This window comes from Argopecten irradians, unplaced genomic scaffold, assembly GCF_041381155.1.
Source record: "Argopecten irradians isolate NY unplaced genomic scaffold, Ai_NY scaffold_0485, whole genome shotgun sequence".
NCBI lineage: Eukaryota > Metazoa > Mollusca > Bivalvia > Pectinida > Pectinidae > Argopecten > Argopecten irradians.
Genome location: NW_027187952.1, coordinates 1 through 26151, shown reverse-complemented (window position 1 = coordinate 26151; position 26151 = coordinate 1). Strand labels below are relative to the sequence as shown.

Below are 26151 nucleotides of genomic sequence, written 5' to 3'. Positions count from 1 at the left end.
TCCTTGGACGGAAACATCTATGATGTTCTATCGGACGACAGCGAGTTGGTGACAAATACACCATTTATCGCCACCACAACCCCCTCCCCACCCCCATCATACTCAAGTAGTAATCCAGTCAACGGTCCGACAAACTATCCACAGGGACCAACCATAGAGACGCCAAACACTATCAAAGTACTAGATGGAACATACGCGGATTATAAAGCGTAAACATAGAGAGAATTAAAACATCTTATACAAACAAAAAAACACCATCCATATATCTGCCTTCAAGAAATAATGCTGTAAAGACATCCATCAATCTCCGACAATTTACACTATACACCCAAAACTCCAACAACAGGTGGCCGAACCAATCAGGTGGGGTGGCGGTGGCGGTGCATAAAAACGGTTCCTCACATGGACAGCATTCAGCTAAGCTACCACCTTGTTCAAAGAATGTTGCTATAAGCGCGCAAGAGTCTTCACCGAAATATAACAGTCTGTTCTATGATTATTTAACTCCAAAATACTCCAATTTAGTTGTGATGTGAACTTTAAGTAACATCGTATCACAAACTTAGCCAGTGCCATATATTATCATGGGTGACTTTAACGGTCTGATTGAGCCTCTGGGGATCCCCAGAGGCACTGACGATAGTGGTGAGTGAACGTATATCTGAAGATATTTTATTAATTAAAAACCAGCTTTATGTCTTTAGATAACACCAATGCCTCAAGCATTTTTACACCCTGCCTCTGGACTCGCTTACCCTACATTGCTTTTTCGATTGTGCCATCCCATCAATTCTTTCTGGCTTATGATTGGATGGTCATTCCGGTTGATCTCTGATGGGAGCTGATCACTTATCTAATTATACTTAAAAAACATAGGGTCCACCAAAACTTGAGGAGCTTATTCCTCGTTGGAATGCTACATTAGGCGGACTGGGTTCAATTTAAAAAGTTTGTGCGGCAGAGGGAGCTCATTGAGAATAAAAATTTTTGAACCTCCGATGGCCCCGCATTAACAGTTTTCACAGTAGGCGCTCACTGATCAATTTGCTACATAAGAACATACCAAAATCAGTGTGCTCTGAAAACCTACTACAAGTTTCGACTCTTCTAAATGATTTATTTATGATTAGATCTGGTAGAAATTCCACGTCTGCTGGCTTTTCTTCTTTTTTCTTTTTTATTCCTTTTTTCTTAAGTCTAGTGAGAACTTGAGGCTTACGCCATACCGTCTCTCAAACTATAAGACAATTTTTAAAATTTGGATAGCCAAAAGAAGCTCGTATAGGTCTATCAAAATCGACAAGAATAGTACTTGGTGAATGGTAGAACGTCTCAAAATATTAATTCAACTACAGAGTTTCGAAGTAATGTTTGGGAAATGTATTGAAAAACATCAGGTGGGAAATTAGAAAAGGCAACTAACATCCTCCCACCTAATTAACAACATTAAGATATATTTTCTTCCAAAATCCGAAATAAGCTGACGTCCTTGCTCTCAATAACTTTGCTAAAAAATTCATCCATCAAAAATCATTCCAAAAAATTTCATAAAAATTTAAAAAGGAAAGAAAAGAACAAGAGACGTCTTTTATTTTAAATCCTCCATTTGTGGAAAAGATTTACTCAATAGGCCTTTCGAGTGTACCAGAATTGCCTCGGAGTCCCTGTTGAGAAATCAAAGGACTCGGCAGCTGGAAGCCAGAGCGAAATTCCCATATGTGATGTTTTTTTAAAACAATGTACCAGACTCTTCACTAAAATGTCTTTTAAAAATATTTAATTAATCAAGTTTTACTCTTCTGGCAAGATTCATGAGTCATGGAAGGATAGTCTACTATTATACCATCCTTCCGAAGCCCGGAAAGAAGACTACCAGATCGCATCAATAAGATTATCTGTCCTATTTCATTGAGCGAGTTGTGAGTGAGAGTAAAACTCTAGAACGTATGATAAATACCAAGATTAGTTTGGTTCCTGGAATCAAACAAGGAGTATTTTAGTGTCATGTTGGCAGAAAGTGTGCCTTTAGAAACCGGAGGGGAGAACGGTTGATAGACCGACTTAGTTGGACTAGAAACATTTAGTCGCGAGTAGGCAATTTGCCAAGAAAGAGCGTCTTGGTGGCCGTATTCTTTGACCTTGAAAAGGCATACGACACCATGATCTGGCAATATGGGAATCATGTAACGTATCTCCCTTGACATCGGTATACGTGGTGTAATTTGCCAAACGTTTATTATCAAGAATTTTATATCTGACAGCATTTTCAGATAAGTTCGAACGGGTTCAACTTATTCAGAAAACGAAATACACAGGAGATGGGCGCTGCTCAGGTTGGTGGTATCCTGTCTGTCATCATCTTTTTGGAGCTAGTAATAATTATGAAGCGCTGTAACTTAAAAGTCTTGGCCGCAATGTACGGGAAAGGGTGTTCTATTTGATGTATGATTGTCTTTGATCTGATTGTACCAGATTCAAAATCCAGGAACACTTTAGAATACGGACAAGATACAACAAAGTTTAGCTGAAATTACTCATAAATTGGGCTGATCGAAACATTGGAGATTGATTTTCAAGATCAAAAACTGTCTGTCATGCAGATTCTGTCTAAAACGAAAAACACCAGCATGAGATCAAGATCCTCACAGTTGTGGAATTAATAAATTCCAGTAGTTAGGACAAAAGATAAATTTCTTGGACTAATATTAGATTTCGAAATCTGTCTTTTGTTCACCATATGTCATACACATGCGTAAAGGAATAAGTGCTCCGAAGGCAGTTTGAACATTCTAACGTTGTTCTGTCCCATTCTGATTGGGAGTGCTGAGACGCGTGAAATGCTTCTGTCGCTATCTACCGAGGACAGATAGTCTTATGATTCAAAAACTTGAACTATGGCTGTATTGTCTTGTGGATCTGGCTCGCCACGCTCTTATCTTACAGATGCGTGACCCTATTCCTGAATCATGGTACTATGTGTTCTGGCTCTTGGTGATTTTACGTACAAACACCTGTGAAGTGGTCTCCATGTGGGAAAGCTAAATGAGCCATCTGCTTGGGACGAATCGACACGAATGAAATGTATCCGTTCCGTATGCTTGCCCAATCTGAAATTCAATCCACAAAAACCTAAGCATTTCGAATCTTGTATTTAATCCACAACACCAGGGACATATTCAGACCCAATAATCAAAAGTACATACCCAACATTTTGGCTTCTGTATTTTCAATTTTTTTGCAGGAACTAAATATAGAATTTTCAGACGCCATTGACGTGTTTCACTCTATATCGGTTGTACCACTTGGATCATTCAAACAAACCTTATATCAATTTATCTTTGCCATGGAGAGGGCAGAGTCCAGTGCATTTCCGAAAGAATACACATATCATCCTGGTCGGGTATGTGCTATTACGGGCTTTCCATGACTCATGTAAAGATATACACTGGACGAGATCTTGTATGCATGTTTGATATATGTTGCGGCAGCGATGCTGTAGTCTCATCTCTAATGCACTGCTCTCTGCTATCCGGAACTCCCGGATATTGCCTCCATTTGCTCTGCGGATGCATGTTGCTTATCGGTCTGGCGCTGACTGGGACCATATCGATGGTGAACCGATCATTGGATAAAGTCAATCTTCTAGTTCTGACTCTCTCTTTCGGTTTCTTCGGGCTTTGAAATCAAGAAGACTAGAAAATACGCTAATCCACGCTCAAAGTTCTGTTTATCCGTACAATTTTCGATTATCTTCTAATAAATCAAAGAATTACATTATCTCTGGGATTTTACCAGTCTGTCGTGGGTAATTGTATAATCGGGGGAAATGAACAGGCTTGTTTAAAGCAGCTAAGACTGCTCATTCGCCTTCCTAGCGACAAAACAGATTTGATCTACCATTACACCGATCATTAAAACCTTCAATTCAGATCAGGCTCAGTTCAAACTCACTCATTGGCATACTCTATAGGTTGGTCTACCGAAAGACAAACAATTAACGGTTTAAAATTTCAATCCTACACTTAATCCATGAGACATACTGTTCCAGTAGGATTGAAGACCGCAGATACAGAGAGGAAGTTGTTTACTCTCTCGGGCTCGGATACACTGGACAACACTAATTTTACCACATTCCTTTCTATTGAGTAGTGAGGAGGATCCTCAGCCGTACTTGCAAGATGCAATGTGATTCTCAGCTCCTTCACAGGTGGTAGCATAATTTTTTTATTTGCAATTGTATTGATTTTAATAAACACTTCGAGATAAGCCACTACGTTGTCTCCGAACATGTACACGTTTGTCTTTAATGCCGTTGAGACATAATCGTATTTATTATTATCTCCTAACGAGATCCTCCCGGTATTTAAGCAATATATATGAACGTTTCTTTTATCATATCATGTATCATGTCACTATTCTCGACGTATTAACTCACAATTTCTATCGTGTTCATCGTAACATTGTGCATGCAGTTTTCTCATGTGTTTTTAGCTGACAGAAATTTATTGTATCCTCATGGCAGAAACCTAGCTTTTGTATTATAAATTTAACGTTTTAGCAAGGTGCGCTGTGTTTTAGTCGACATTACTTGCATTGTTTTCGTTACCATGAATCTTTTATCCTGATATTAATGGCTATGTTTTGTAGTTTGGCCCCTAAATGAACCTAGTTGTCCGATGTGCCGTAATAAACTCACTAACGCAAAACGAAAAACAAACAAAAAAAGCCGCACAGAGCCATCTTGAAAACACATTTCACATGAACTTCTTCTACAAGTTTTCTACCGGTTGCGATTTAGACTGAAACTTGCATGAAATGATCCTTGCCTCCATGTCTAAACAATGATTCCCCAAAGTGTTGTTATTTTTCGGGTCGATCCGATAATCATGAAGATGGCCGCCACAGTCCACACTTGAAAACACATTTGAACTTCTTAATAGAATTCAAGTTTTTCTACTGTGCACGATTTGACTGAAACTTGCATGAAAATGAGCGAAAATGACATGGTCCGATACTTAAGGGTTGTGATTTTTCGGGTCGATCCGAAATGCAAGATGGCCGCCACAGCCGCCAATCTTGAAAAAACATTTTGACAAAATTCTTCAATTTCTACTGGTGCGATTTGACTGAAACTTGCTTGAAATGACCTGACATGGTCCAATTCATAAAAGTGTTGTTATTTTCGGGTCGATCGAAATCCAAGATGGCCGCCACAGCCGCCATCTTGAAAAAACACTTTTTTGAACTTCTTTTCAAGTTCTACTGGTGCGATTTGACTGAAACTTGCATGAAATGATCCTGACATGGTCCCGACAAAGTGTTGTTTTTTTTTCGGGTCGATCTGAAATGCAGATGGCCAGCCATGACAGCCGCCATCTTGAAAATCACGATTTTGAACTTCTTCTCAAGTTCTAGGGCCGTGCGATTTTGACTGTATCACTTGCATGAAATGATCCTGACATTGGTCCGACAAAGTGTTTGTTATTTTTCGGGTCGATCTGAAATGCACAAGATGGCCGCCACAGCCGCCATCTTGAAAACACATTTTGAAGTGGTAGTTTCTTCTCAAGTTCTACTATGGTGAGATTTGACTGAAACTTCTTTGCAAATGATCATGACATGGTCCAAAACAAAGTGTTGTTATTTTTGTACACTTCGATCCGAAATCAAGATGGGCCGCTTCACAGCCGCCATCTTGAAAAAACATTTTGAACTTCTTCTCAAGTTCTACTGGTGCGATTTCGCACACTGAAACTTGCATGAAATGACTCCTGACATGGGTCTAGGGACAATGTTGTTGTTATTTTTTTAGGTTGATACCCAAACCAAGATGCCGCCACAGCCGGCCATCTTGAAAACACATTTTGAACTTCTTCTTAAGTTCTACGTTGTGATTTGGCTGAAGCTTGTTTCATGAATATGATCCTGATATGGTCCTAACAAAGTATTGTTACATCTCTGGGTTGATCACAAATCGAAGATGGCTACCATGACACTATATCTAATTAATTCCTATATGTTAAGGCCCTTGGGCTTCTTGTTTGAAATAAAATTTGTTGAAAGAAAATTGAAAATGATCCCGACATGGTCCTGACAAAGTGACACCATATGAAATTAATTTTACTATTGCCAATGTAGTCAGATGACCGTTAAGGCCCTTTGGGCCTCTTGTTTTCATACACATAAGTCTCCATAATCAAACTTACTTCAGCTTTGATATCTCCATTGGCGGGGGATCTGAATGACTATGATATTTTTACCTGAATATGTCCGTCTTTTGCAAAGTTTTCCTCTGCTTTTAGTTTATGAGAAAGTACATCCTTCAGGTGTTTTGACAGGGATTGTTGCACTCCAAGACCATCTGGGGTAATTTGTATATCATACTTGCTGTTCTATTCTTTCAGTATTTTATTGGGAGCGTTCAAAAAAACATACTTAGTTCATGATAAGATTCTTTTGAAATATTAAATGAATCCATTATGTAAATCAATGTACAGTGTAACTTCCCGAAACCTAACCTTCTCAAAACCGATCACCTCTAGAAACCGAACATGGATGTCATGTACGGAATGAATTCCTCTTTATTAATAGTGAATAAAACTTTCCAAAACCGATCCCTCCCTATTCTAAATATCGGACCGATTTTGATATCGGAATAGTCAAATGTAACTAAAATACATTTCTGAAAACCGGCCTTACCTGAGCGACACCGATAGATTGCATTGAGGTATGATCAACCGACCGTGAAATACACACGTACCTGTATCCAAAGTTGTCGCAAGCCATATCCTGGGGCATGTATACATATATGAAAGCTGTAGGTACACGGAAATTATGCCTGAGATGGTGGTGTAATTATTTAATCATATATTGTTTAGATATTTAACGAAGGTCTACCACGTGCACGCGGTTTGTTTAGTGTAGGAAAACAAGCAGAGCTAGTAATAAAGAGAAAGTTTCGTATTCAATTTTGACAGTCTCACATGGGTTATCTTTTTACAAATGTAGTTGGAAAATGCAAATTATCTGTATGAAGAAGCCGAAGCCATGTATTGTTTTAGAAAATGTCTATGTCATATAATGTCCGGCATCGACTAGATCATCGTGTAATTAGACCATTTTTAATTTGAATCAACTTAAATTAATTCTTGAAGCTTTAACGGAAGCGATCGGTCGTATGTAGGTTAGTGCAGACAAGAACATCCCCAAGAACAATCACGCTAACAACTAACTAACTAAATACGTTATTTTATAAGCGGTAACAAAGTCAAGACTGTTGTAATCCATTCCTTTTAAACGTATGATTCTCTATTTTGTGATAACATTCACATTAATAATCAATATCGGTCGGTTTTAACGAACACAAGGCATACATGCATGCAGTACACTATAGTGTAAAAAACGACTTCCAATCGTTTAAATCCGGATCGTAATGATCGATAATTCAGTTCACTTCTCCAAACCGAACCCTCTGTAAACCGGCCGAAATTATATGCAACGACCACGACCGGTTTAGGGGAGTTCCACTGAATTCAAATCTTCAATAGTTTTTTTTTCATATTCAATATCTTTCCTTGTTACCATCCTGTTTTATTAGCAGTATCAAATATTTTATCTTTGAAGAACTCCTTCTTTCCGGTATTTTGAAATTTTGTTTGTTTGCTTTGATTAATTAACGTCCTTATTAACAGCTATGGTCATGTAAGGTTTCAAATCATGTATGTGTGTGTGTTGCGTGTATGTTTCCGAGGTGCGTGTCTTGGGAGACTGTGGCTTTCTTAATTCATGTTGCGTCTTCTTGTATAGTGGACCCTATGATTTCTTTTTTTATAGTGCTTTTCTTATCACTGAAGCATGCCGCCGAAGACACCAAGCAACACTTTTCACCCGGTCTTTCCCGTTTCGTAAGATAGTTACTAGTTTTATTTACAGCTCTTAATATCTTTATAATGCAACTGTGAGATCCTCATTATGGCTTTCTTTGCTTTCTTTTATGACTGTTGTCTTTATTTGCAGGTATCTGGATTTCTCCAAAGTTGTTTTCTCTAATATATTTCAGGAATGTTTTTCAGTCTATTTTTTTTCATCTCCTTTCTTTCACTTTAACTCATCTTTTTTCTTTTTGTTCCAACAACAATTTTCATGCCAAATTTTTTTCTCTGACTTCAAAATTAGAAAGCTGTGTCATTTCTTGAAATCAATGCGCACTCAGAAAAAGCATATTTAGTAAGTTTGAGGTAATTTTATAAAATTTTTCAAATGATGTCCTCCCATTACCTATGCCTTTAGTGCTTTGTTTTTTATCCTATAAAAAACTCAGCTCTTATTATCCTTTAAACTATGATCATCTGTGTTGTGAAATTAACTGGACTTTGAATCACATCTGATATTTCTTTAACAGTGTCAATACATAAACAATTTTTTATGCCAAACACAATTCTTCTTTCGACAAAATTAGAAAGAGCCTTTTACTCTACTATCTGAAATTATGAGTTTTTCAGTGAATGTTTCCTTCCTAGATCTGGTGAGAAATTCATTCTGAGGCAACTATGGCATCTGCCAACCGTCTCAAAACTATAACACTTTTAAAATTTGGAGAGCAAAAGCTCGAAAGTCCATCAAATCCGACTAAGAAAAGTACTTGGAAAAGAGTTCGTCTCAAAAAATTAATTCCAATACATCTTCGAAGAAAGTTTGGGAAATGATTGGTAAACATCAGTGGGAAAAGAAAAGCAACAATCATCCCCACCTCATTTAACAAAAATAAATATTTTCTTCAAATCCACAAAAAGCTGACGCCTTTGCCAATAATTTTGCTAACAATTCATCCGTCAAAATTCGTTCCAAAAAATTCAAAATAGGAAGGAAAAGGAAAGAGACGTCTTAATTTTAAATCCTCCAATTAGTGAAAGATACAATAGGCCTTTCGAGTTATCATGAATTTGCTCGAAAAATCAAAGGACTCGGCAGAGTAAATTCACATATATGTTTTTAAAATAAATTACCAGGGACTCTTCACTAAAATGTCTTTTAAAACTATATTTAAACAAGTTTACTCTTCGGGCAAAATTCCCGGAATAGTTCGTAGGAAAGGAATCTACTATTATACCCCTTCCGAAGCCCGGGAAAGATGCAACTGTATGCCAATAAACTATCGTCCTATTTCCATTGACGAGTTGTATTTGTAAAAACTCTCTCAGAACGTATGATAAATACTAGATTAGTTTGGTTCCTGGAATCAAACAATATTTTACGTCCTTTGCACAGCGGCTTTAGAAAACCGCAGGGGAACGGTATAGCACCACTTAGTTAGACTAGAAACATTTATGCGAGAAGCATTTGCCGAAGAAAGCTAACATCTTGTCGCCGTATTCTTTGCACCTTGAAAAGGCATACGGACACAACTTGGCAATATGGAAATCATGAAATCGATCTCCCTGATACTCGGTATATACCGTGGTAATTTGCCTAAGTTTATTTCAAATTTTATATCTGACAGGCATTTCAAAGTTCAAACGAGTTCAACTTATTCAGAAACAGAAACACAGGAGATGGGCGTCCCTCAGGGTGGTATCCTATCCGTCACACTTTTTGGATTAAAAATTAACAGCATAACTAAATGTCTTGGCCAATCTACGGAAGGGTCTCTATTTGTGGATGATTTTTTGACCTGTTACAGACAATAAAATAAAACATTTCACTATAGAACGATACCCTACTACAACAATTTTAAGGTCAAATTACAAAATTCGGGGATGACGAAAAATGGCTTTGATTTTCAAGATCGTGCAAAAACTTGTATGCCTTCTGTAAAACACTACCACTCTTGAACCTGGCCTACACTTAATGGAATTAAAATTCCATATTTAGTTGAACAAACTAAATTTCTTGGACAAATATTTGATATCGAAACTGTCCTTTGTTCCACATAAACAAAATCTATCTGAAGGAAAAGTGATCGAAGGCGCTGAACTTATTTTACGAGTTCTTTCCTGGTCCTTCTGACCTTGGGATGGAATTTGCAGACCGTGAAATGCTTCTAACGTATCTTTGGGGCACTTATTAGATCAAATTTTGACTATGGCTCTATTGTCTAAATCGGCTTAGCTCCTATCTACTTGATTGACCCTATACAGAATCAGGGACTCCTCTCGCACTTAGAGCTTTTCGAATCAACACCTGTGAAGAGTCAATCCATGTGGAAGATAATCATGAGCCATCTAGACGATCGACGAAATCCAATTTATCCTTACAGATGCTGCCCCAACTGAAATCCAACCCCCAAAATTTAAGCTTTTAAATCCTTCCTATTCAATCCAGAACATTTCTAAAAAATATTTTACCCAAAATCAAAAGCTCATACCAACATTTGGCATCAGTAATTTCAATTTTATTAGGGGTCAGGATGACTATAGTTAAATCATGTTTCGTCCGTGCCGTCCGTCCGCCGTGCGTTAACTTTTCACATTTTGAACTTCTTCTCCACCTGGATGCGATTTGACTGAATACTTGCATGTGAAATCCTGACATAGGGTCGCCAAAGTGTTTTTTATTTCTCGGGTCGATCCGAAATCCAAGATGGGCCGCCCAGCCGCCATCTTGAAAACACATTTTGAACTTCTTCTCAATCCTTCTACCAGTGCTTGGATGGATTTCATGCTGAAACTTGCATGAAATGATCCATTGGACATGGTCCCGAAGGAAAAAAGTGTTAAAATTTTTCGGGTCGACCCCCAAGGGGCTGAGGCCACAGCCGCCATCTTGGGGAAAAAACACATTTTAAAATCCTACTCCTTCTCAATCCTTGGATGAATTTTACCAAATATTTGACTGAAACTTGCATTGAAAGATTTCCTGACATGGTCCTGACAAAGTGTTTTTATTTTTTAGGTTGATCTGAACCCCAAGGGGGGGCCCCACAGCCGCCATCTTGAAAAATTTTCTTGAACTTTCTTCTCTGGCCCTACCTGTTTTGTGATTTGATGTCTAACAACTTGCATGAAATGATCCTGATATGGTCCTACAAAGTGGGGTTAAATTTTTTGATGACGATCCAAAATGCAAGATTTTCACAGATTTTGGTATTCTAAGCCATCTTGAAAACACATTTTGAACTTAAGGTTTCAGTCTCCCTCAATGGTGCGATTGGTCTACTTGCATGAAATGATCCTGACATGGCCCAAACAAAGTGTAAACATTTTCGGGTTTCCGAAATCCAAGATGGCCACTGGCCGCCATTCTTGAAAAACACATTTTGAACTTCTTCTCAATCTAAAATGCGATTTGACTTATTGCATGTTGATTACATTGATGGTACCAACAAAGTGTTGTTATTTTCGTAAAGATTTTGATCCGAAATCTAAGATGGCCGCCACAGCCGCCATCTTGAAAACCTGTTTTAACTTTTCTCAAGTTCTACCAATGAATATTGTCTTAAAACTTGCATAAAATTGATCCTGACCTGAAAACCAAATGCAAAATTTTTTAGGTAAAGATTTTGGTATTTCCAAGATGGCACGCCACAGCCGCCATCTTGAAAACACATTTTGAACTTCTTCTAAGTTTTCACCGTTGTCAGATCAATTGGCATGAAAAGCTGGCATTTTAATCCTGATTCACTGGTCCTTACAAAGGGGTTAACTTTCGGGTTGAAGGAAATCCACTTAAATTGGCCACCACAGCTGACCATCTTGAAAACACCATGGGGAACTATCTGAGGTCTCAAAATGGGTGCTTTGGCTGAAACTTGCATGAAATGATCCTGACTTTCCCGACAAAAATTTGTTACTCTCTGGTTGATCACAAATAAGATGGCTACAATGGGTTTCGACACTATATTTAATTAATTTCCTAATTTGTTCAGGCCCTTGGGCCTATGAAATTTACCTTTTTGAAAAAGAAATTGACTAATGATCCTGACATATTCCTGACAAAGTGAACCAAAATATATTTAGTTTTGACTATTACCATTTTTGTCATGATGATAACCGTTAAGGCCCTTTGGGCCTCTTGTTTGCTGGAACTAAATGTTGAATTTCGACACCATTGTACGAGTAGAACCGTTTAGTACCATCATGGCTAAAAAACACCTGATATCAATTTATCTTACATGAGAAAAAATCCTTATATTTAAACAGTAATCCTCCTTTCGGGAGAAATTAGGGCTTTCCCTAACCATGTTAAGCCCTGACAAAGAAAAAGACATGGTGATAATGTTGCGGATGCAATGAATTAGTAATCTAATGGATCTAGAGGACTAATATGACTCCCCGGATTTTTCCTCCATTTTCTCAAAAGCTTGTGCTATTGGTCTGGGCGATTGCCCATATCGAAGAAGACCGCAGTTGAAAAGGCAATCATCTGATCCGACTTCCTTACGGTTTAAAGGGTTTGAATGATCAAGAAACCCTAAAGAAACACATTAATCAAAATCTTTCGATCCGAATATTTCGATTGTCATTATAAATGACTCAATTTACTTATCTCTGGAATACATCCATTGGGTATACAGGGGAATGAAAATTTCTGATATAGCATAAATGCTCTGGTGCCTGTCCACAAAAAGATTTGAAATTTTACCTATACTGTTGAAATAGCTTAACAAAGCCATTGAAATGACCATTCAATTTCAAAGTTGGTATAAAATCATAAATAAACTGTTTAAATTACTACACTTAATCCGAATCTGTCCATTTTAGAGAGACCGCATTTTGAAGTTGTTACTCTCTCGGCTAATAGAATTGGAACACCACGTATTTTACACATTCCTATCTATTTAGATTCCAACAAACATAAATGCATGTGAATCCTCCTCTCACAGTGGAACTTGCTTTATTGCATTGTACGTGATTTTAAACAACATACGTTGATATAGTACTATACAAAAGCCTGGTCTCCGACATGTACACTTTGTTCATGCCGAAAACATTATCGTATTTTCAAATTATCTCAAAGAGATCAGCATTTTTAAACAAAATTGAACGTTTTATTCATCTCGTCTTATATTCATATCAACGCAAAACTCTCGTTTCGTCTACAACAATTGTGCATGAGTTTTCTACAATGTGTTTTAGCTAAAAGTATTTTATCCTATTAATCTTTTTTATATAAATCAACATTTAAATTTTGTTTTAGTTTACACTTGCCTTTTTCTGTATGTGTATGATCCAGAACATATACAGAACATTGTTTATATCCAAATATTAATGCCTGCCTTAAGTTTGGTCCTACATGACCTTAGTTGTTAAACAAACAACCAAACATATTTATAAATTAATTGAAACAAATCTTAGCTTGATAATGTTTTCCTGGTCACTAGCAATCCTCCAACACAAACATTTTCATGTTGTTTTTGTACGATTAAAGATATCCACGCTGAAATATAAAATGGTATTTTTAGCCATTGACTGGCCCCAAGGGCCGGAGCTATGTCATGCGCAGCGTCCGTCGTCTACCCCAGTCGTTACGTTTTCCGCGATTGGGGATTTCCAGGTATAAATATGTCCAGAGTTCTGCATGGATTGTATAAATATTTAAAATTACATAACAAACAAATTGGGGGAAGGGGAAAAGAACTTATATACATTTTGGGATCTGAGCCCCTGGGGGCATGGAGGGGCGGGGCCTAATAGGGGAAAACCAAGGTAAATCCTATAAATCGCTTAACTTGCCCTAAATTCTGCATGGATTGTGACCAAATTTGGCCATAAAACATCCTTGGGGAAAATAGGGGAACAGAACTTGTATAACTTTGTTCCACTCTGACCCCTGGGGCATAGGGGCTCGAAGGCCAATAGGGGAAATTTGAGGTGAATTTTCTATAAATCGCTTCTTGGGGTCCTTGAGTTCTGCATGGGATTGTGACCAAATTTGGCCACAAACATATTGGGGATCAAAACTTTTATGGAAGTTTGTATAAATTTTGGCTCAGACCCCCTGGGGGCAGGAGGGGCGGACCCCAATAGGGGAAATAAAGGTAAATTCTATAAATCGCTACTTGTCCTAGAGTTCTGCATGGATTGTGACCAAAAAGGGTCTCCATTAAGGTAAATATTCATATTCTTCAGAAAAGAAACGAAAGAATGTATCCAAAAGTTACTTGCATTACAAACCATGGCGATACAGGCCCTCTGGGCCTCTTGTATTTAACTTTCAAAAACAGGAGCAGACGATTTAGTACAAAACAAAAGTTACTTACTTTACACCATTTACCACATTGAAAATGTTGGCAGCTTCAATTTTACTTCAAGTTTAAAAATATGAACAGGAATAATTTAAATTGCAAATTTCGATCATTACGAGCACTAAATCCTATATGGAATGAAAGAATACCACCATGGCTTCGCATTCACCAAAGGAAATATCATTATTCAAATGTTGATATTCAATTTAACTTAATGAGAGGCACGAGATATATCACTTGGATTATTACACCAAGAACATTGAATCGAATAAATAAATATCCATTCATGTTCTGTCGGCGGTCGAGCATCTTTATCAAATACTAGTAATCTTTTCGGTTAAAAGAGGTATACCTTTGTTGCGTAACAATACATGCTATACATCATCAACTTACATCTAAAAGAAAATGCCGCATGTCATGCCTCCTTTTTAAAACTGTGATCGACTATCAGTTAAACCACTTTCGGAAGAAACCATATTGACAAATTTTTGCAATAGTTTTGTACTGGTAGTATACCGGTTGTTACTGCAGGCTTGTAGATTTCAAGATGTCTATTCAAAATTCTTGATCCAAAATTTTGTGTTTCCGAAACATTTCAGATTCATCCTCAAAAAACTAAATTACTTATCATCGGTTGCCTTTTATCAAGTAGTACTTCGAAAATGAAGACTTTTTGCATCAACCCCTCAATCTGAAAAAAGCGCTGACAAGGTAGATTATACGATAAACTTTAGGTTTAAAAACGCTCAATCTCATTTTACGGGTGCGTTCGGCTAGGACAATAGTATATCGAGTGTTACCGTGCATTGTAAATATATATAAGGTACGTCAGAAATTGCGTGAACGAAAGCCCAATATTTTTACGCCGAAAATGATTACAGGTAATAACAATTTTTCCGGTATTTTCCGAGTATATTACCGCACATATTTCCAAACCTATAATTTGGCCCGAATTTTTTTTAATTTCTACTTACAAATACAGCAATTTTCCAGGAGGGGAATCCCGACATATACAATACATGTGATTATCATTCTACAGTGGAGCACATAGTATTGTGCACTGAAGGTCATCTGTCACACATACTTAAGCACTACGATTTCTCCGACATGTGATGTACTTTGTATCATGTCTTGAGACATTTAGTTACTTGGGTGTGATAACCACAAATGTACCGCATTCTCCAAAAATACACACCACGCACTTCATTACGCATTAAACATATGCATACATGGGAGGACGTTCTTACATGACCGTGGCTGTTAATTACTTTACAATTCAAACAAACAAACTCTCATGTTCATCCTTAATCTACATTTGTTATTTTAATAGGACTAATTTACTTCCTTGAACAAAGCATTTTAAAATAAACGTAATGATCTCACTCACTATCAGCTAAGTTAGTTAGGTACGTGCAGTAGCGATCCAGAGCTGCGTGCTCGTTTGAACTGTTCTCTTCACTATAAAAAATTGTATTAACACTCCACGCGTCGTAATGTTTACCGAGTCATATGTTGGGATTGTCACTGCTCCATTGCCTTTCCTTTCGCATTTTAGGAGAGTCAGTTGGTTGTTTTGGCGGAAACCTTTTGTGTTCAAAACTACGGTAGCAATGTTTTGTTTACTACGGAGAGCTGGTGGATGTTTCCCATGCGTTAAGATTGAACTGCACTGATAGCCGGTCAGGAGGACACATTAGGATTCCTAAAATATATATTAATTTTTTCGCATACAGAGCGATTTTGATGGGAGATTATATTTTTTCTATTTCATAAGAAATTATACTGGATATATTTACACCATTTTTACCGATTTTAGCCTTTGTTTGCCCGACTATTCGCTTTAATATGTATCTGATATTCTAACTTACACTTGACTTGTATCTAAGGCAACAGGATATAAAATATGCCACTCATGCCATCCTTATTCTCGCTGCCTATATGCTGTATCACATTTGGTTATAATAAAACTTGAAAAAAAATCCGTTACATTTGAGCAGTATGTACGTCATTAGAAGGTTATTCGTAATTATATGTTGTGAGATAATTTTAAGAAACGAAATGATAACTTAATAAGGATATTATTTTATTCTTTTTTATAATCTTGACATTATAATGAAGATAGATTACATTGGTACCGAAAATAGAGATACCTTATCTACATCCACCGTCACGATGACAGGTGTGGGTGGAAGATAATGGACGAACAACAAAGGATGGGTCAGTTTTAGATGTGTCGGGGTCAAGTATAGCCCTTCAATTGATAATAACAAAGCCTATCACACATTGTCTTGCAATTGGTTATCTCCCTTCACGAGTCCTCACTAGTCAACATAATCATGCTGAGCATGGTCAGTTTAACATTAAAAGGTTACTTACATTTTCTGTTGCAAACATATTTTACAAGAGAAATGAACTGAACTGTACCATCAAGATTCTTAGAATGGATATTAATATCATTTTTATTAAATATAATTAGATCGAACTTTGTTCTATTTTCAAAACATCGATATTATCGGTAAGTTTTATCATAAATATTAAACCTGCAGGATGTACCAGTACCTTTGTTTCCGTACTGTATCACCTGGCACATTGACTTATCACTTATAGTAAAACTTCTATTGGTCACTACACAACCATTATCACTTACAGTAAAACTTCTATTGGTCACTACACAACCATTAGTCATTTTGGACTTAACAAACTGTTCGACTGTAATAACCTATATACTAGTACACTATTTGTCTTACTTGTCGAAGAACTAGTCAAAATGTGGTCAAGGGAATTGGTGTAATATCATAATCGGCAGGAGGGATCTAGGTAACAGCATAACTAGGTACGTTGAAACCCCCTGATCGGCGGGAAAGACGATATGATTTATCATCCAAATAACCATCAGGTAAGAAATCATTCCTTTGTTTCAGTTGAAACAAATATGTTTATTCCGTATCATAACTTTGCACTATAGGAATAACGTTGATAGCAGGCGAAACCAACCATGAATAGTAAATAATGATGGTATAAGATTGATTTTCGCTAATGACTGATCGTTTAATAACTTCTGGTTAGGGCATTAACGTATGTCCATTGTAGAATATTCAATTATAATTAAATATATAATTTGTAATGACATACCAAAATTAAAAAGTATAATTTTTGTTTTGCTGATTTTGTCTAATAGAAGTTTATTTTAAATGATGCGTCATTATAGGTCACATGGGTTAAATAAGCTTAGGTATTTAAAATGTTAAAATGAAGGGATTCCAAACTATAGCGTTATAAAAAGGACAATAACACCAATATTACAGTATTGTAACACTCCAAAATGATGATGAAGTAATTTTTTCCATATGTTATTTCAGAGTCCTGATATTTATTGAAATACGGAATTGCTGTACATATTAACAGAATTCTTAATGCAAGATTATGTTATCCGGAAATAATCATGTCAAATGGATTGACTTATCTGTTTGTCTTCCTCCAACTATATTCCGTGAAAGGTAAGTTTTCGTTTTTCACCTGTAATCCCAATATGATTAACATTCATATCCTTACAAGTTGCGCCTTGACCTTGACATTTAAAACAAGTGATCTGGTTTGACCTAGGCCTGTGATTACGAACATCAGGTTTTGGTTGAGATTGAGCCCTGTTTGACATTTCTAAGTCTAATAATTTCTTCTCTAGCATGTCTAATTTGGTCCGTATGTCTGGAGTAACACAGGGTTCTGGTACCCTCTTCACTGCATTGTCTTTTAGCTAAGGCTTAATCTGCAGTTTAAGGATCGTGTTAGTTGTCGAAGGTGTTGGTAAGGCCTGTGATCTATACCCAAAGGAGTCTCCTAGACTGGCACTCTGATTGGCATCCTCGAGGGTACGTGGTTGACTAGAATTCACAAAAAATTGAAGCGTAGGAGGTAATCCATCCGTAAATTTTGCCAACATGTCCATAGGTGACTTACTGAGTTTGGTCCCCACTTTAAGTATGGATGAATAAAAGTCCTCAATGCACATCCCTGGAGACAGCTTTAAGTCATTAAAAACCCGGGTCTCCACGGATACATTCGAAGGGGCAGATCTGATATACATAGAATGGAATTCTAATTTCATCGTATTCCAAGATGCCGTGCATAGTCGGTCTAGTCCTTGAAACCATGTGTATTTTCCAAATGTTATGTTCTGAAGATGTGTCAACCCCTTGAACTGTCATATATGATTCAAAGTCCCGTAAGAATTTTTCAGCGTCCTCAATTTGGGTATCCATGAAATTTTGGGATTTGGATTGGATCAACGATGGAGGCATGTTAAGTCTACGATCCTGGCGATCTGGTTGTGAATCACTTGTAAAAAGAACGGTCCTCACATTAGTTGATGTAAAAGGACTAAAGTCATCATCGAATGATTGTCACCCTGGGCGAGGAGTTTTATCACAGTTCACATGAAATGGTTCGGTACTGGCCATCGTCAACACTCTCCAGGGGTGCGAAACTCTTCTCAATCGTGGCGCGAAACTTTCAGGGATAATCCTGCAGACATTCGATCGAAAATTGATGTTAATATAATACAGTCCATTGAAATCTCACCCCGTGCTGATTCGATTCTCCACCCTGTATCGTGTCGCTTTGTTGCTTGGCTTATTATCGTATGAGAGGAATGATAACGATACAAATTCATCTGGTTCCAGTTCACCATGTTTTATATGCCATATTCGTTCTTTCTAATCCCCAAATAGGACCCGGACTCTCCGGAACCTAGCCGTACATACTAAAATAAGAAATTAACATTTTTCGGATTTCTCTTAAATCATATAAATTCTATGGTCATTTACAGTACAGAAGATGCGCTTAGTAATCTTACACACCAAAGTCTATAAAAGTGGTAGCTTCTGCTTAGCGCTCAGCACCTGGGGAGCGGGACGGACTGGTTCGCCCGTTGTCAGTATAATGTGACCGGGTGTGGTGTGTTGCTTGGTGTCTTCGGCGACATGCTTCAGTGATATAGCACTATAAAAAGGGTAATAGTTCCACTATACAAGAAGACACAATACGAACATACCACAGTCTCTCAAAACACGCACCTCGCACTTCACACACGCTACACACTGCATACATGGGAGGCCGTCCTTACATGACCCTGGCTGTTAATAGGACGTTAAAATAATCAAACAAACAAACAAATTTTAATAGAGATATGACAACTGAATGTGTTACGTTCTGGCGACCTTTGTACTAATTAAATGTACTTCCTATCAGCAATTTGATTGGCCAAAAGTCACCAACATATGACCCTTTATGGTGTATTGTCATGTCATTTAACAAACGTAGTGGTAAAGATATGTGTTTTAATCTAATGAACCATTCCTGGTCGTCGGTGTTTTTGGAATTCACATTTTATTCAGAAAATATTAAAGGCAATGACAATTATTGTTGACAAACTATCTTAAATATGATAAATCCATTTTGATTGAACACGAGTTGGAATTAGTCTTTATTGTGCGAGATTAATTTTATTTATTCAAAATTGCATCAGGATAAATCATTTCCTGTAGTTAATATCTAACATGATTAGATTTACACGTTATGAAATGCGCAAGACTTCTGAAACAATAAATCAACCATAAACAACAATAATAAATAGTTAATCACAGTTTGGAGATACAACATGATCAAACGTAAAAACCAGCAAATACAAATATAGCAATGACGAACCCAAACGATATTTTAAGCTGTAAATATTCAATCATTATTTATTTACATTAAAATCATTATTAGAGTCTGCGTAATGAATATACTTTTTCATATACAGTAGAGTTGGTTATTGTGCATGCTTCAGTGATATAGCTCTACAAAAAGGGCAACAGTTCCACTATACAAAAAGACATAATATGAACATACCGCAGTCTCCCAAAACACGCATCTCGCACTTCACACACGCTACACACTGCATACATGGGAAGCCGTCCTTACATGACCCTGGCTGTTAATAGGACGTTAATTTAATTAAACAAACACACAAAGCTATGACCGCGACAACTTGATCTTCGAAATATTGAGAGACGATTTAATCATATATAAACACATCGCATGAATTTAAAATCCTAAAGTACCAATCTGATTAAAATACAGATCCTTGTTATCACTTAGTTTAGTCAGATAGGTGAAAATAATCGACTGTATGGTATTGACATCGATCTTTCCATTGTGTAGGATCTCCCCCTAGAATGCCAGAGTCGGTCAGCGTAACGTCTGTTGGTGCTAATTTCCTCGTACAGTGGCGCCCTCCTACTGTGTCCTACGGTCCTATTCTACACTACCAGGTTGTTTATAACCTACTTCCGGAAGAAGATAGCGTCACCATGACGACAAATGGACAAACATTTGTTCTTATTCGTAAGTGTTCTGGTCTGGTAGACTTAAGTATTCTCCAACGCTGCCAAATGGTATTATATCTCTATCAAAAACCTGACTATATCACTATGTCCGATATGCAATAAAGTTCTGATTGCGTATACACCAAAAGCAAAGCAAATCATTTTATATATCATTTTTGTGTTAATTTGTTATATTTAAATATACACGATTAAACACGAAATATTTTTTAAATTGATCTTTTCAAGTCAAATGGATTAAATAACAGGCAAAGCCTAACTAAATTCTCTCCAATGATGGCAAAAGTAATAGTTTAAACTGACATCAATTATAGATATTATATTTCAGTTTTGAAATGAAAATTTTACAATAATTAAAGGGAGATAACTTTTGCATTCACACATCACACATATAAATTAAATACAGCTATTCTTTTATTACAAGAACATGTAATATCATACCACATGTTACTCAGATATTGACAGACAATGACCAACAGTCCATGTGTATATATATACACTTGTCATTGCTCTCAATACTGTAAACTTTCTTGAAAATAATTGAAAACGACCACGTATATATACTTTAATAGAATATCACTACGGGGGTTTGAGGCGCAACGTCCTGGGTTATGGAAAATGTAGAAATTCTTGATGGAACTGGCCGTGGATTCAAAAGAATACAGAGGCCTCACTTGTAATCCAGGTAAATATATAAAAGAGCGAGTCCAACACGGTATTTCCTTCCAGTAAGCTGATTTTTTAATCAGATAGTTGTTGACATGTTTCGACTCTTGATTGTTGTTCTGAAGACGACTCGCCTAGAGTCGAAAAATGTCAACAACTATCTGATTAAAATATCAGCTTACTGGAAGGAACTACCGTGTTGGACTCGCTCTTTTATATATTTAATAGAATATGTATATGCTGTATATAACAAAACAAAGTAATAGTACCAAAACAACCATGCTCAACAAAATACTCCAAATCTTTGTCAGAGGATAATTAGAATAGAATATATACAATATTATTCAAATGATATATAGTGAACATTGGATAATTTTTGAGAAAAAAAATCTAAATTTAAAAATGAAAATTCTAAATATTATTTCAAAAGCTTGTCATGGCAAATTTAAATCATATAGAGATTAAAACGTCTTGATTTACCAAAATATAGGTGAACATATTGAAGAAATTGTCTGTTTATAGATTCGTCACAGTCAGGACAGCCTTGAAGAAGAAATTTGGTATCAATATGGTTATGATTTGCATAATTACTAATGGAGGTGATCAGGGAAAGTCTCTGTTGATCATATAAAGGGCATTCGAGAAAGTAGTGGGATATAGTTTCATTTTCAAAAGAACAAGCACAAGATGTATCGTCAGATAAATGGTCAATATATAGGTGGGAATTAAGATTACTATACAAATTTCTTGGTTGACAAAAATTTGGGTTGATTCAATTACAACTGGGACATCTTTATTAAATTGATGTTTAAAGGCTGAAAGAGAAGGAGAGTTAAAGAGATTGTAATCAGAAGTGTTAATAGTGCGACACATTAGTGGGAGAAAATATCAAAATAATTATGAGTTCTGCGTATTGGTGGCTTAGATATTCTTGTTTGTCTGAGAGCATAGCCATTATTGTTTTGATTGTTAATGGAAGGATTTAGGAAATCTTGTAAGTATTTTGGTGATAGGCCATGCATTGTTTTGTATATCTTTGTTAGTTTGTGTTTGTGTCTTCTTACTGATAGTGTTTCCCATCCAAGTTCTGTATAAAGTTTATTGAAAATTTGATCGTTAACGCATATCTGACATATCTTTGTAGCTGTCGACGAGCATCCAGGTCGCCTTTATCGCATCATGGTTTTCGCGGAAAATGCGGATGGTCTGAGTCGGCCATCACGACCTCGATACGTACGGGTAACTAATGGTATGTCAACTAGCATATTCAAATCTGAAACGGAGTATGAATATTGGTCTGTGTTCTAATTAAAGTTAAGCCTTATAAACAGTGATGGGAAGGAACGCATATTATTCTATATCGTCTTGAATAATTATTGAGCACTTACAGATAGTAATAAGGAATGCATTAGTAATAGAACTTATGTCAGATATTGTCAAAGATTTCAATACTGTTTGAATTCTGTAAATCTCCTCTGCAAGTTTACTGTACTTGTCACACACGAAAGAAAAGATCTTATGAACGAGAGGCCATAAACATAAAGATTCTGCCTTGCTGGTAGGGTGTAAGAATGGTCCTGCTGCCCTTCTTGCAGATCATAAGGCCGTCCTAAAATGCTGGCTGTTAATAGGAAGTAAATTTAATCAAAGGAACAAATAGATTAGATGGTTGTGTAAATTAACGTTCATTAAACAGTCCGGGGTCATATACGGAAGATCGGCCGTAAGAGTCCCTAAGATGTTAAGCCGTATCAACCGACATTCACTATCGATAATTGGACGTTGATCATTATCAACCAACCGCTAACAAATGCAATTTCAAACGTCAATCATTTAATGTATTATTCATCTGTTGTACTTTTCAGGTTGTGGTGGTAACAGATACGTAAAACCTGAGACATCTATTAACGTTATTTCACCATTCTACCCGACAAGGTTCGAACACAACTCCCTATGCTCCTGGATTTTATCAACAAATGCATCCTACGTGCTGAGTGTTACAATAAACGATTTTAACTTCAGTGCCGACAGCTGTATAAATGATTTCATCTCTCTCAGAGACAGGAGTGTTAACCATGGCGGAAAGCTGTGTAATATATCCGACGGTGCATTTCTTTCTCAAGGAAACGAGACTGAACTGTCACTTCATACGGGGCCTAACGGATGGGGACGAGGTTTCAACGTTACGGTTCGATCGGAAGGTTAGTTGGGATTTATTCTGTGGACTATATCGCATACATAACATACATTATATAACCCATGACTGGGGATGAGCCAGTAAACTAAAACAAACAATCGTATTGTGATTTGAACCAAACCATCGTCACCAAACAGTTAACCAAAATAGTCTTATTTGCATTTACTGAATCTGTATTCCATGCCTTTCATTCGTAAACCATTTATGGTACCTTGATTACCACGTGTCCTGTATCAATTTAACAATTAATGCAGATCCTTAAATTCACCCCGTTATATAAAGGCTTTGAAACGGAGCTGATAAACTCTAGTATCAGCAACAAGTTCGTAACCAGTAAACTGTTTTGTCTTTTTGTAGTTCCTCTTCCGAAACAACCCGCTTATGTCAAGGTTATCGCCATGAACAACGTTATAACGGTGAGCTGGTCGCCCCCAAGTAATTATAAAGGCGATCATATAACAGCCTATAGAGTGAGATACTCCGTCCTTCCGTTCACAAAGAGATTTGTGATCACGCTGTCCACTAAGACACGAAGGTTTCCAATCAGCACGCGAGGCCACGAAGGTCAGCTGTATGTTGTCAAGGTCAGTGCCATGCACCGGTTCCAGGAGGGTCCGACGTCTTCTCCGGCGTATGTTAGAGCTTGTGAGTATTCAGAATAAATTCCAACTCCCAATGGTATATTGACATATAGAAAAAGTAATTATCATAATTTCGACAACGCTTTTATTTATTGTATATTCCTGCTGGGAGACTCATGCTTTGCGTAGACAGTGTTTAAGAAACAACTTATTGGTTTGTTTCAGTGGAATTATTTTTATGCATTCGAACAAGAATGACCAAACCTGTGTAATGGTATTTTTTATTTACGTTTTGAAATGTAAATATGTAACAATTACATTCGTTTATTTTAAGCCTGCTCTAGAGAAATAGTGTTGGCTCCCGGAAAAGACATCAACATCACATCTCCTGGATACCCTCAACATTATCTACCTCAAGTTTTATGCAACTGGCGAATAACTTCCGGTTCCGGTCAACCATTTTACTTTCGAATAGCAGCACTAGATGTTGAGGAAAGTCTTTTCTGTAGCAGTGATTATTTATCTGTGTCATTGTGGGGAAACACTAGACGGTGTGGTACTGTTTCAAGCCCGGAGGAATTTACAATGGTGTCGGGAGAATTGGTGGTTAAGTTTCTGACCGATAACCATAAAGAAAATACTGGGTTTATCATAGAAATCAAATCAGGTTTGTTTTATTGTGTTTTTATTTGATCATGACAGTTATAACATTCTAAATTAAATTCTAGAATTTAAATCTAAGTTTTCATAACGACGAGTTTCTTTTCGAATAGGAGCCACTCTACATTTGAATTTGGCGAGGGCACCACGTGCTTTTGTAGACATAACTTAAGATAAATAAACTTCAGTGCCAAAATCACTCTTAAAGTTTTTATAAGTTCCCAGTTTACTTCGGCTAGTTGCAGGAAAGGAGTTGTTTAATTTCAAGATTCAATAAAACTCAAGATAATTTTTGAAAAACAGTGGTCTTACACTGCTAATGGTATGAAGTTCCGATAACATATCTAAAAGCGGTAACTGTAGAAGACCGAAAGCACGTGGTGCGTGTTGTGGGATTCTGCGGTATATTCGTGTTGTAGTAACTATTAAAAATGTAGATTGAGTATTATAATCTAAACTACTTTTAACAACCATAGAAACATTTTTTTATGAACATGCATCAAACAGTTATAATATTATTAACACAAATTAAGATATCCGATATGTTGTGCATGTATAAGTAAATTATCCGGCCACAGTAAAAGTACCGAGTGAATTTGCGACCCGAAGTTTAGTCCCTATTCTTCGGCAAATTTTGCTGAACATCTTTTCATTACGCTTAATGAGAAAATATTGAATACAATATGCGAATCCCAAATCCCTCAGCTATTTCACTGTAACATAATTATTTACTTTGTAAATTGTTGTATGACTATTTAAATGTTCAATTTTCCAGTTTCCGTTTGGTCTAATTATCTTAACGTCCTCTGGTACTGATGTTAAAGATGCTCCACCGCCGACAGAGCGTAAATGATATTCATTATTTGAACAATAATTGGCGTTTAATCGTGTATATATATGCCTAATTAGCACAAAAAATGACATAAGATATAATTTAGCTCGCCTTTGGTGCATGCGCAATCATTACTTCATTCCATATAGGATATAGTGCCACGGAATTTTTTCGGGATGCAATTAATTATTTTTCATATTTTTAACTTGAAGTAAAATAAGAAGCTCAAACTTTTCAATGGTGGTAATGGTGTAAAGTAAGTAACTTTTGTAACTAAAGAAAAATACTAAATCGTCTGTTCCTGTTTTTGATAGTGAAAAATACCATTTGTCAGCGGTGGAGCATCTTTAAATTATCCTTCAAACTAAACATAGAATAACGATACATGAGTATGATTCATTTACAGATCATAAATCGTTGAAACAATTAAACCTAACTGTATTTCAATTTTAAGTGCATTGAAAATGATGTGTACATTTTCCGAGACGAGAAAATGTATTAACTGATAAATACATTTCCATGTTTTCAGAAACATCATCGCTACTTTCTCCCAACATGACAGAAAGAACAACAAAATCCACGGAGTTTAGGACGTCAACAGATACAGTGACCCTATAGCACTATAAGAACAATGACACATTGGGATCAAT

The 26151-nt window shown here is 36.7% G+C and overlaps 1 protein-coding gene across 1 annotated transcript; it reads left to right on the top strand.

The window, feature by feature from the left end:
* Nucleotides 1-17551: 17551 nt before the first annotated feature.
* LOC138312827 (cubilin-like) lies at nucleotides 17552-26119 on the top strand. Its single transcript, XM_069253581.1, has 7 exons — nucleotides 17552-17679; nucleotides 20384-20566; nucleotides 22376-22480; nucleotides 23097-23432; nucleotides 23786-24073; nucleotides 24344-24676; nucleotides 26031-26119. Exons 1-7 carry the CDS (start codon nucleotides 17625-17627, stop codon nucleotides 26117-26119), a joined length of 1389 nt encoding a protein of 462 aa, XP_069109682.1. The 5' UTR covers nucleotides 17552-17624.
* Nucleotides 26120-26151: the final 32 nt, after the last annotated feature.

Bases quoted from the DNA above. Each gene is read 5' to 3' on its own strand.
- LOC138312827 (XM_069253581.1), top strand. From the start codon at position 17,625: ATGTCAAATGGATTGACTTATCTGTTTGTCTTCCTCCAACTATATTCC. The intron at 20,567-22,375 runs GTAAGTGTTCTG...ATATCTTTGTAG, and splicing joins ACAAACATTTGTTCTTATTC to CTGTCGACGAGCATCCAGGT. The intron at 23,433-23,785 runs GTTAGTTGGGAT...GTCTTTTTGTAG, and splicing joins CGTTACGGTTCGATCGGAAG to TTCCTCTTCCGAAACAACCC.